This window comes from Salvelinus namaycush, unplaced genomic scaffold (assembly GCF_016432855.1).
Source record: "Salvelinus namaycush isolate Seneca unplaced genomic scaffold, SaNama_1.0 Scaffold815, whole genome shotgun sequence".
Classification (NCBI taxonomy): domain Eukaryota; kingdom Metazoa; phylum Chordata; class Actinopteri; order Salmoniformes; family Salmonidae; genus Salvelinus; species Salvelinus namaycush.
This window is the reverse complement of record NW_024061548.1, coordinates 27918-41985: the sequence shown is the minus strand read 5'-3', so window position 1 is coordinate 41985 and position 14068 is coordinate 27918. Positions and strand designations below refer to the sequence as shown.

The 14068-nt window shown below is 41.2% G+C and overlaps 1 protein-coding gene across 1 annotated transcript in view; it reads right to left on the bottom strand.

Moving 5' to 3' along the window:
• Nucleotides 1-764: 764 nt before the first annotated feature.
• Nucleotides 765-14068, bottom strand: part of LOC120042933 (tumor protein p53-inducible protein 11-like) — a 38559-nt gene continuing 25255 nt past the window's right edge. The window contains exons 5-6 of the mRNA XM_038987696.1: nt 12976-13077; nt 765-942 (exon numbers count right to left, since the gene is read on the bottom strand). Coding sequence (XP_038843624.1) covers nt 785-942; nt 12976-13077 — 260 coding nt within the window. The 3' untranslated portion in view covers nt 765-784. The remainder of the gene's footprint in view (nt 943-12975; nt 13078-14068) is intronic.

Here is a 14068-nt window from a genome sequence, read left to right as displayed (position 1 = left end):
GGGTCTAATCAGAACTATATCAATGGTTCTGGGTCTAATCAGAACTATATCTATGGTTCTGGGTCTAATCAGAGCTGCTATATCTATGGTTCTGGGTCTAATCAGAGCTGTTAGATCTATGGTTCTGGGTCTAATCAGAGCTGCTATATCTATGGTTCTGGGTCTAATCAGAGCTGCTATATCTATGGTTCTAGGTCTAATCAGAGCTGCTATATCTATGGTTCTGGGTCTAATCAGAGCTGCTATATCTATGGTTCTGGGTCTAATCAGAGCTGCTATATCTATGGTTCTGGGTCTAATCAGAGCTGCTATATCTATGGTTCTGGGTCTAATCAGAGTTGCTATATTTATGGTTCTGGGTCTTCTGGGTCTAATCAGAGCTGTTAGATCTATGGTTCTGGGTCTAATCAGAGCTGCTATATCTATGGTTCTGGGTCTAATCAGAGCTGCTATATCTATGGTTCTGGGTCTAATCAGAGCTGCTATATCTATGGTTCTGGGTTTTCTGGGTCTAATCAGAGCTGCTATATCTATGGTTCTGGGTCTAATCAGGGCTGCTATATCTATGGTTCTGGGTCTAATCAGAGCTGCTACATCTATGGTTCTGGGTCTAATCAGAGCTGCTATATCTATGGTTCTGGGTCTAATCAGAGCTACTATATTTATGGTTCTGGGTCTAATCAGAGCTGCTAGATCTATGGTTCTGGGTCTAATCAGAGCTGCTAGATCTATGGTTCTGGGTCCAATCAGAGCTGCTAGATCTATGGTTCTGGGTCTTCTGGGTCTAATCAGAGCTATGTGTATGGTTCTGGGTCTTCTTGGTCCTGCGACCCAGGTGGTAGTAGTAGAGGAGTGTGATGATGAGGAAGAGGACTTCACTGAGGAGGAGGAGGATGGCAGAGTTTGACATCAGACCCAGCTCCACCAGGGTGATGCTGGTCACTGCAATGAGAGAGAGGACACACACCTTTTACAACTCGGGTTAAGTACCTTGCTCCAGGGCGCACACCTTTTACAACTAGGGTTAAGTACCTTGCTCCAGGACACACACCTTTTACAACTAGGGTTAAGTACCTTGCTCCAGGACACACACCTTTTACAACTCGGGTTAAGTACCTTGCTCCAGGGCACACACCTTTTACAACTAGGGTTAAGTACCTTGCTCCAGGACACACACCTTTTACAACTAGGGTTAAGTACCTTGCTCCAGGACACACACCTTTTACAACTCGGGTTAAGTACCTTGCTCCAGGACACACACCTTTTACAACTCGGGTTAAGTACCTTGCTCCAGGACACACACCTTTTACAACTAGGGTTAAGTACCTTGCTCCAGGACACACACCTTTTACAACTCGGGTTAAGTACCTTGCTCCAGGACACACACCTTTTACAACTAGGGTTAAGTACCTTGCTCCAGGACACACACCTTTTACAACTCGGGTTAAGTACCTTGCTCCAGGGCACACACCTTTTACAACTCGGGTTAAGTACCTTGCTCCAGGGCGCACACCTTTTACAACTAGGGTTAAGTACCTTGCTCCAGGGCACACACCTTTTACAACTCGGGTTAAGTACCTTGCTCCAGGACACACACCTTTTACAACTCGGGTTAAGTACCTTGCTCCAGGACACACACCTTTTACAACTAGGGTTAAGTACCTTGCTCCAGGACACACACCTTTTACAACTAGGGTTAAGTACCTTGCTCCAGGGCACACACCTTTTACAACTCGGGTTAAGTACCTTGCTCCAGGGCACACACCTTTTACAACTCGGGTTAAGTACCTTGCTCCAGGGCACACACCTTTTACAACTAGGGTTAAGTACCTTGCTCCAGGACACACACCTTTTACAACTAGGGTTAAGTACCTTGCTCCAGGACACACACCTTTTACAACTCGGGTTAAGTACCTTGCTCCAGGACACACACCTTTTACAACTCGGGTTAAGTACCTTGCTCCAGGACACACACCTTTTACAACTCGGGTTAAGTACCTTGCTCCAGGACACACACCTTTTACAACTAGGGTTAAGTACCTTGCTCCAGGACACACACCTTTTACAACTCGGGTTAAGTACCTTGCTCCAGGACACACACCTTTTACAACTCGGGTTAAGTACCTTGCTCCAGGACACACACCTTTTACAACTCGGGTTAAGTACCTTGCTCCAGGACACACACCTTTTACAACTCGGGTTAAGTACCTTGCTCCAGGGCACACACCTTTTACAACTAGGGTTAAGTACCTTGCTCCAGGGCACACACCTTTTACAACTCGGGTTAAGTACCTTGCTCAAGGGCACACACCTTTTACAACTAGGGTTAAGTACCTTGCTCCAGGGCTACACACCTTTTACAACTCGGGTTAAGTACCTTGCTCCAGGGCACACACCTTTTACAACTCGGGTTAAGTACCTTGCTTCAGGGCACACACCTTTTACAACTCGGGTTAAGTACCTTGCTCCAGGGCACACACCTTTTACAACTCGGGTTAAGTACCTTGCTCCAGGGCACACACCTTTTACAACTCGGGTTAAGTACCTTGCTCCAGGGCACACACCTTTTACAACTAGGGTTAAGTACCTTGCTCCAGGGCACACACCTTTTACAACTCGGGTTAAGTACCTTGCTCCAGGGCACACACCTTTTACAACTCGGGTTAAGTACCTTGCTCCAGGGCACACACCTTTTACAACTCGGGTTAAGTACCTTGCTCCAGGGCACACACCTTTTACAACTCGGGTTAAGTACCTTGCTCCAGGGCACACACCTTTTACAACTCGGGTTAAGTACCTTGCTCCAGGGCACACACCTTTTACAACTCGGGTTAAGTACCTTGCTCCAGGGCACACACCTTTTACAACTAGGGTTAAGTACCTTGCTCCAGGGCACACACCTTTTACAACTCGGGTTAAGTACCTTGCTCCAGGGCACACACCTTTTACAACTCGGGTTAAGTACCTTGCTCCAGGGCACACACACCTAGTCGGCTAAGGGATTCATAAATCAGCGGCCTTTCACTTACTGGCCCAATGCTTTGAACCGCTAGGCGTGTTTCCCAACACTGATATAGGGGACACGGTGACATCTGGGATGCAGCCTATACAAATGTAATATGTGTACTCATACAGAGCCATCGGAAATATTCAGACCGCTTGACTTTTTCCACATTTTGGTATGTTAAAGCATTATTCTAAAATGGATTAAATATTTTTTTCCCCTCATCAATCTACACACAATACCCCATAATGACAAAGCAAACACAGGTTTTTAGAAATTGAAATATCACATTTACATAAGTATTCCGACCTTTTACTCAGTACTTTGTTGAAGCACCTTTGGCAGCGATTACAGCCTCGAGACTCATTGGGTATGACGCTACAAGTTTGGCACACCTGTATTTGGGGAGTTTCTCCCATTCTTCTCTGCAGATCCTCTCAAGCTCTGTCAGGTTGGATGTGGAGCGTCGCTGCACAGCTATTTTCAGGTCTCTCCAGAGATGTTAGATCGGGTTCAAGTCCAGGCTCTGGCTGGGCCAGTCAAGGACATTCAGAGACTTGTCCCGAAGCCCCTCCTACGTTGTCTTGGCTGTGTGCTTAGGGTCGTTGTCCTGTTGGATGGTGAACCTTCGCCCCAGTCTCAGGTCCAGAGCGCTCTGGAGCAGGTTTTCATCAAGGATCTCTCTGTACTTTGCTCTGTTCATCCTTGCCTCAATCCAGACTAGTCTCCCAGTCCCTGCCGCTGAAAATCCTCCCCACAGTATGATGCTGCCACCACCATGCTTCACCGTAGGGATGGTGCCAGGTTTCCTCCAGACATGACGCTTGGCATTCAGGCCAGAGTTCAATCTTGGTTTCATCAGACCAGAGAATCTTGTTTCTCATGGTCTGAGAGTCTTTAGGTGCCTTTTGGCAAACTCCAAGCGGGCTGTCATGTGCCTTTTACTGAGGAGTGGCTTCCGTCTGGCCACTCTACCATAAAGGCCTGATTGGTGGAGTGCTGCAGAAATAGTTGTCCTTCTGGAAGGTTCTCCCATCTCCACAGAGGAACTCTGGAGCTCTGTCAGTGACCATCGGGTTCTTGGTCACATCCCTGACCAAGGCCCCTCCACCGATTGCTGTTTGGCCGGGCGGCCAGCTCTAGGAAGAGCCTTGGTGGTTCCAAACTTCTTCCATTTTAGAATGATGGAGGCCACTGTGTTCTTGGGGACCTTCAATGCTGCAGAAATGTTTTGTTACCCTTCCCCAGATCTGTGCCTCGACACAATCCTGTCTCAGAGCTCTACGGACAATTCCCTCGACCTCATGGCTTGGTTTTTGCTCTGACATGCACTGTCCACTGTGGGACCTTATATAGTCAGGTGTGTGCCTTTCCAAATCATGTCCAATCAACTGAATTTACCACAGGTGGACTCCAATCAAGTTGTAGAAACATCTCAACGATGATCAATGGAAACAAGATGCACCTGAGATCAATTTACAGTCTCATAGGGTCTGAATACTTATGTAAATAATGTATTTCAGTTTTATTTGTTGCAAAAATGTCTAAAAACCTGTTTACGCTTTGTCATTATGGGGTATTGTGATGTCATTATGGGGTATTGTAATGTCATTATGGGGTATTGTGATGTCATTATGGGGTATTGTGTTTAGATTGGTAAGGATTTTTTTAATTAATCCATTTTAGAATAAGGCTTTAACGTAGCAAAATGTAGAAAAGTCAAGGGGTCTGAATACTTTCTGAAGGCTCTGTATATGTGATCATCTTGACCATAGACGGAACTTCACTCTCAATTCAATTCAAGGGGCTTTACTGTCATGGGAAACATATGTTTACATTGCCAAAGCAAGTGAAATAGATAAACAAAACAGTCAAAAATGAACAATAAACATTACTCACAAAAGTTCCAAAAGAATTTCAAAATGTCATATTATATCTATATACGGTGTTGTAACGATGTGCAAATAGTTAAAGTACAAAAGGGAACATAAATAAGCATAAATATGGGTTGTATTTACAATGGTGTTTGTTCTTCACTGGTTGCCCGTTTCTCATGGCAACACCCTTATCTTGCAGTTCACTTCCGGGCTCATATATATCAAGCATCTCAGAGCAGGACTACTGATCTAGAATCAGATCCCTCGTTGTCTCTGTGATCTTACTCATTACAATCTAAAAGGTTAAACTGATCCCAGATCAGCAGTCCTACTCTGATACAGTACATATGGCTCCTGGTCCCCCCGTCCATGTAATGTTATTCATTACAACCTAAAAGGTTAAACTGATCCCAGATCAGCAGTCCTACTCTGATACAGTACATACAGCCCCAGACTTCACTTCCGTCGACACTGCAGGACTGAACAGAGATAGATCAGCAGTCCTACTCTGATCATAGACACTACTACTGTTACTGTAACCAACTGATCATAGACACTACTACTGTTACTGTAACCAACTGATCATAGACACTACTACTGTTACTGTAACCAACTGATCATAGACACTACTACTGTTACTGTAACCAACTGATCATAGACACTACTACTGTTACTGTAACCAACTGATCATAGACACTACTACTGTTACTGTAACCAACTGATCATAGACACTACTGTTACTGTAACCAACTGATCATAGACACTACTACTGTTACTGTAACCAACTGATCATAGACACTACTACTGTTACTGTAACCAACTGATCATAGACACTACTACTGTTACTGTAACCAACTGATCATAGACACTACTACTGTTACTGTAACCAACTGATCATAGACACTACTACTGTTACTGTAACCAACTGATCATAGACACTACTACTGTTACTGTAACCAACTGATCATAGACACGACTACTGTTACTGTAACCAACTGATCATAGACACGACTACTGTTACTGTAACCAACTGATCATAGACACTACTACTGTTACTGTAACCAACTGATCATAGACACTACTACTGTTACTGTAACCAACTGATCATAGACACTACTACTGTTACTGTAACCAACTGATCAGACACTACTACTGTTACTGTAACCAACTGATCATAGACACTACTACTGTTACTGTAACCAACTGATCATAGACACTACTACTGTTACTGTAACCAACTGATCATAGACACTACTACTGTTACTGTAACCAACTGATCATAGACACTACTACTGTTACTGTAACCAACTGATCATAGACACTACTACTGTTACTGTAACCAACTGATCATAGACACTACTACTGTTACTGTAACCAACTGATCATAGACACTACTACTGTTACTGTAACCAACTGATCATAGACACTACTACTGTTACTGTAACCAACTGATCATAGACACGACTACTGTTACTGTAACCAACTGATCATAGACACGACTACTGTTACTGTAACCAACTGATCATAGACACTACTACTGTTACTGTAACCAACTGATCATAGACACTACTACTGTTACTGTAACCAACTGATCATAGACACTACTACTGTTACTGTAACCAACTGATCAGACACTACTACTGTTACTGTAACCAACTGATCATAGACACTACTACTGTTACTGTAACCAACTGATCATAGACACTACTACTGTTACTGTAACCAACTGATCATAGCCACTACTACTGTTACTGTAACCAACTGATCATAGACACTACTACTGTTACTGTAACCAACTGATCATAGACACTACTACTGTTACTGTAACCAACTGATCATAGACACTACTACTGTTACTGTAACCAACTGATCATAGACACTACTACTGTTACTGTAACCAACTGATCATAGACACTACTACTGTTACTGTAACCAACTGATCATAGACACTACTACTGTTACTGTAACCAACTGATCATAGACACTATTGTTACTGTAACCAACTGATCATAGACACTACTGTTACTGTAACCAACTGATCATAGACACTACTACTGTTACTGTAACCAACTGATCATAGACACTACTACTGTTACTGTAACCAACTGATCAGAGACACTACTACTGTTACTGTAACCAACTGATCATAGACACTACTGTTACTGTAACTAACTGATCATAGACACTACTACTGTCACTGTAACCAACTGATCATAGACACTACTACTGTCACTGTAACCAACTGATCATAGACACTACTACTGTTACTGTAACCAACTGATCATAGACACTACTGTTACTGTAACCAACTGATCATAGACACTATTGTTATTGTAACCAACTGATCATAGACACTACTACTGTTACTGTAACCAACTGATCATAGACACTACTGTTACTGTAACTAACTGATCATAGACACTACTACTGTCACTGTAACCAACTGATCATAGACACTACTACTGTCACTGTAACCAACTGACCATAGACACTACTACTGTTACTGTAACCAACTGATCATAGACACTACTGTTACTGTAACCAACTGATCATAGACACTATTGTTATTGTAACCAACTGATCATAGACACTACTAATGTTACTGTAACCAACTGATCATAGACACTACTACTGTTACTGTAACCAACTGATCATAGACACTACTACTGTTACTGTAACCAACTGATCATAGACACTACTACTGTTACTGTAACCAACTGATCATAGACACTACTACTGTTACTGTAACCAACTGATCATAGACACTACTACTGTTACTGTAACCAACTGATCATAGACACTACTACTGTTACTGTAACCAACTGATCATAGACACTACTACTGTTACTGTAACCAACTGATCATAGACACGGCTACTGTTACTGTAACCAACTGATCATAGACACTACTACTGTTACTGTAACCAACTGATCATAGACACTACTGTTACTGTAACCAACTGATCATAGACACTACTGTTACTGTAACCAACTGATCAGAGACACTACTGTTACTGTAACCAACTGATCATAGACACTACTGTTACTGTAACCAACTGATCAGAGACACTACTGTTACTGTAACCAACTGATCATAGACACTACTGTTACTGTAACCAACTGATCAGAGACACTACTACTGTTACTGTAACCAACTGATCATAGACACTACTACTGTTACTGTAACCAACTGATCATAGACACTACTACTGTTACTGTAACCAACTGATCAGAGACACTACTACTGTTACTGTAACCAACTGATCATAGACACTACTACTGTTACTGTAACCAACTGATCATAGACACTACTACTGTTACTGTAACCAACTGATCATAGACACTACTACTGTTACTGTAACCAACTGATCATAGACACTACTACTGTTACTGTAACCAACTGATCATAGACACTACTACTGTTACTGTAACCAACTGATCATAGACACTACTACTGTTACTGTAACCAACTGATCATAGACACTACTACTGTTACTGTAACCAACTGATCATAGACACTACTACTGTTACTGTAACCAACTGATCATAGACACTACTACTGTTACTGTAACCAACTGATCATAGACACGACTACTGTTACTGTAACCAACTGATCATAGACACGACTACTGTTACTGTAACCAACTGATCATAGACACGACTACTGTTACTGTAACCAACTGATCATAGACACTACTACTGTTACTGTAACCAACTGATCATAGACACTACTACTGTTACTGTAACCAACTGATCATAGACACTACTACTGTTACTGTAACCAACTGATCAGACACTACTACTGTTACTGTAACCAACTGATCATAGACACTACTACTGTTACTGTAACCAACTGATCAGACACTACTACTGTTACTGTAACCAACTGATCATAGACACTACTACTGTTACTGTAACCAACTGATCATAGACACTACTACTGTTACTGTAACCAACTGATCATAGCCACTACTACTGTTACTGTAACCAACTGATCATAGACACTACTACTGTTACTGTAACCAACTGATCATAGACACTACTACTGTTACTGTAACCAACTGATCATAGACACTACTACTGTTACTGTAACCAACTGATCATAGACACTACTACTGTTACTGTAACCAACTGATCATAGACACTACTACTGTTACTGTAACCAACTGATCATAGACACTACTACTGTTACTGTAACCAACTGATCATAGACACTACTACTGTTACTGTAACCAACTGATCATAGACACTACTGTTACTGTAACCAACTGATCATAGACACTACTACTGTTACTGTAACCAACTGATCATAGACACTACTACTGTTACTGTAACCAACTGATCAGAGACACTACTACTGTTACTGTAACCAACTGATCATAGACACTACTGTTACTGTAACTAACTGATCATAGACACTACTACTGTTACTGTAACCAACTGATCATAGACACTACTACTGTCACTGTAACCAACTGATCATAGACACTACTACTGTTACTGTAACCAACTGATCATAGACACTACTGTTACTGTAACCAACTGATCATAGACAATATTGTTATTGTAACCAACTGATCATAGACACTACTACTGTTACTGTAACCAACTGATCATAGACACTACTGTTACTGTAACTAACTGATCATAGACACTACTACTGTCACTGTAACCAACTGATCATAGACACTACTACTGTCACTGTAACCAACTGATCATAGACACTACTACTGTTACTGTAACCAACTGATCATAGACACTACTGTTACTGTAACCAACTGATCATAGACACTATTGTTATTGTAACCAACTGATCATAGACACTACTAATGTTACTGTAACCAACTGATCATAGACACTACTACTGTTACTGTAACCAACTGATCATAGACACTACTACTGTTACTGTAACCAACTGATCATAGACACTACTACTGTTACTGTAACCAACTGATCATAGACACTACTACTGTTACTGTAACCAACTGATCATAGACACTACTACTGTTACTGTAACCAACTGATCATAGACACTACTACTGTTACTGTAACCAACTGATCATAGACACTACTGTTACTGTAACCAACTGATCATAGACACGGCTACTGTTACTGTAACCAACTGATCATAGACACTACTACTGTTACTGTAACCAACTGATCATAGACACTACTGTTACTGTAACCAACTGATCATAGACACTACTGTTACTGTAACCAACTGATCAGAGACACTACTGTTACTGTAACCAACTGATCATAGACACTACTGTTACTGTAACCAACTGATCAGAGACACTACTGTTACTGTAACCAACTGATCATAGACACTACTGTTACTGTAACCAACTGATCAGAGACACTACTACTGTTACTGTAACCAACTGATCATAGACACTACTACTGTTACTGTAACCAACTGATCATAGACACTACTACTGTTACTGTAACCAACTGATCAGAGACACTACTACTGTTACTGTAACCAACTGATCATAGACACTACTACTGTTACTGTAACCAACTGATCATAGACACTACTACTGTTACTGTAACCAACTGATCATAGACACTACTACTGTTACTGTAACCAACTGATCATAGACACTACTACTGTTACTGTAACCAACTGATCATAGACACTACTACTGTTACTGTAACCAACTGATCATAGACACTACTACTGTTACTGTAACCAACTGATCATAGACACTACTGTTACTGTAACCAACTGATCATAGACACTACTACTGTTACTGTAACCAACTGATCATAGACACTACTACTGTTACTGTAACCAACTGATCATAGACACTACTACTGTTACTGTAACCAACTGATCATAGACACTACTACTGTTACTGTAACCAACTGATCATAGACACTACTACTGTTACTGTAACCAACTGATCATAGACACTACTACTGTTACTGTAACCAACTGATCATATACAATACTACTGTTACTGTAACCAACTGATCATAGACACTACTGTTACTGTAACCAACTGATCATAGACACTACTACTGTTACTGTAACCAACTGATCATAGACACTACTACTGTTACTGTAACCAACTGATCATAGACACTACTACTGTTACTGTAACCAACTGATCATAGACGCTACTACTGTTACTGTAACCAACTGATCATAGACAATACTACTGTTACTGTAACTAACTGATCATAGACACAACTGTTACTGTAACCAACTGATCATAGACACTACTACTGTTACTGTAACCAACTGATCATAGACACTACTACTGTAACCAACTGATCATAGACACTACTACTGTTACTGTAATCAACTGATCATAGACACTACTGTTACTGTAATCAACTGATCATAGACACTACTACTGTTACTGTAACCAACTGATCATAGACAATACTACTGTTACTGTAACCAACTGATCATAGACACAACTGTTACTGTAACCAACTGATCATAGACACTACTACTGTTACTGTAACCAACTGATCATAGACACTACTACTGTAACCAACTGATCATAGACACTACTACTGTTACTGTAATCAACTGATCATAGACACTACTGTTACTGTAATCAACTGATCATAGACACTACTACTGTTACTGTAACCAACTGATCATAGACACTACTGTTACTGTAACCAACTGATCATAGACACTACTACTGTTACTGTAACCAACTGATCATAGTCACTACTACTGTTACTGTAACCAACTGATCATAGACACTACTACTGTAACCAAATGATCATAGACACTACTACTGTTACTGTAACCAACTGATCATAGACACTACTGTTACTGTAACCAACTGATCATAGACACTACTACTGTTACTGTAACCAACTGATCATAGACACTACTGTTACTGTAACCAACTGATCAGAGACACTACTGTTACTGTAACCAACTGATCATAGACACTACTGTTACTGTAACCAACTGATCATAGACACTACTACTGTTACTGTAACCAACTGATCATAGACACTACTACTGTTACTGTAACCAACTAATAATAGACACTACTACTGTTACTGTAACCAACTGATCATAGACACTACTACTGTTACTGTAACCAACTGATCATAGCCACTACTGTTACTGTAACCAACTGATCAGAGACACTACTGTTACTGTAATCAACTGATCATAGACACTACTACTGTTACTGTAACCAACTGATCATAGACACTACTGTTACTGTAACCAACTGATCATAGACACTACTACTGTTACTGTAACCAACTGATCATAGACACTACTACTGTTACTGTAACCAACTGATCATAGACACTACTACTGTAACCAAATGATCATAGACACTACTACTGTTACTGTAACCAACTGATCATAGACACTACTGTTACTGTAACCAACTGATCATAGACACTACTGTTACTGTAACCAACTGATCATAGACACTACTGTTACTGTAACCAACTGATCAGAGACACTACTGTTACTGTAACCAACTGATCATAGACACTACTACTGTTACTGTAACCAACTGATCATAGACACTACTACTGTTACTGTAACCAACTGATCATAGACACTACTACTGTTACTGTAACCAACTGATCATAGACACTACTACTGTTACTGTAACCAACTAATAATAGACACTACTGTTACTGTAACCAACTGATCATAGATACTACTACTGTTACTGTAACCAACTGATCATAGCCACTACTGTTACTGTAACCAACTGATCAGAGACACTACTGTTACTGTAACCAACTGATCATAGACACTACTGTTACTGTAACCAACTGATCATAGACACTACTGTTACTGTAACCAACTGATCATAGACACTACTGTTACTGTAAGCAACTGATCATAGACACTACTACTGTTACTGTAACCAACTGATCATAGACACTACTACTGTTACTGTAACCAACTGATCATAGACACTACTGTTACTGATCATGGACAATCCTGTAACCTACAGATAGTCTGTAAAGAACAACTCTGATGACATGTTCCAATCATAAACCAATAGGTGAAGCCCAGTGCATCCTTACTGCATAGTTGTTAGTTTGTGTTGTTAGTAAATGGAAGACAGAACAACGGATCCCTCACCCAGGAACTGGACAGACAGGAGACAGGCCTCGGTCAGCAGGGTCCACTGGATAATGGCCTTCTCTGCTGTGTACAGACCATTCCACATGATCAATGAGACACCTGGTGAGAGAGAGAGAGAGACAGAGAGAGACAGAGAGAGACAGAGACAGAGAGAGAGACAGAGAGAGAGAGAGAGAGACAGAGAGAGAGACAGAGAGAGAGACAGAGAGAGAGAGACAGAGACAGAGACAGAGAGACAGAGAGACATAGAGAGACAGAGAGAGACAGAGAGAGAGACAGAGAGAGAGACAGAGAGAGAGAGGGATGTTTAGCATTAGGGTGAGGACTACAGTAGTCTAGTGTTGCCAGCCTTCTAAAACCCAGTTGTCTCGATCACTCCACTATTGGAAGTACTGTGAAAAGCCCGGGTTTCCGAGGTCAGGTCCACATAGGTTCACATCAGAACGGATCCAAACAACCAAACCTCTCAGCTACTAATTCCTTCCTTACAGATGTGGCATCAGACCAGTGTGTTGGAAGTGGCTGGTTTTAACACTGTACTAGAGTAGGGCGTACATCCTGTCCATCAGGAAGTAGTGAGCCCTTCTGATGACCCCGGCCCACACAAAGCCTTGGATAGATGCAGTATAATACTATATTTAGAACTATATAGTACATCTATGGCTCTGCTCCAACCCAGAATGTTACTGAACAGACAGTAGAGGAACTGTGCCTGTGTTCCAAATGGCACCCTATTCTCTATTAGTGCGCACTACTTTTAACCAGAGCTCTATGGACCCTGGATAAAAGTAGTGCACTATAAAAAGGGAATAGGGCGCCATTTGGGACGAACACTGTATCTTCCCCCCATGTTGCCTAAAGCCTTCCGCTGTAAAGGGATTATCCTCTCTTCCTGTCTTTCTCAGTAGGGTTCCTCCTTCCATCCATCCCTCTATCTCTCCCTCCATCAGAGAGAGACTGTACAGTCACGCCTTGCTGTACTCAACTGCACTCATCATCTAATACTGTAAAACATGACAGACTGAATACAGACCTCTTAATACCCTGTGACATAAAACTATTAAAGCATTCATGATTATTACTATCTTAT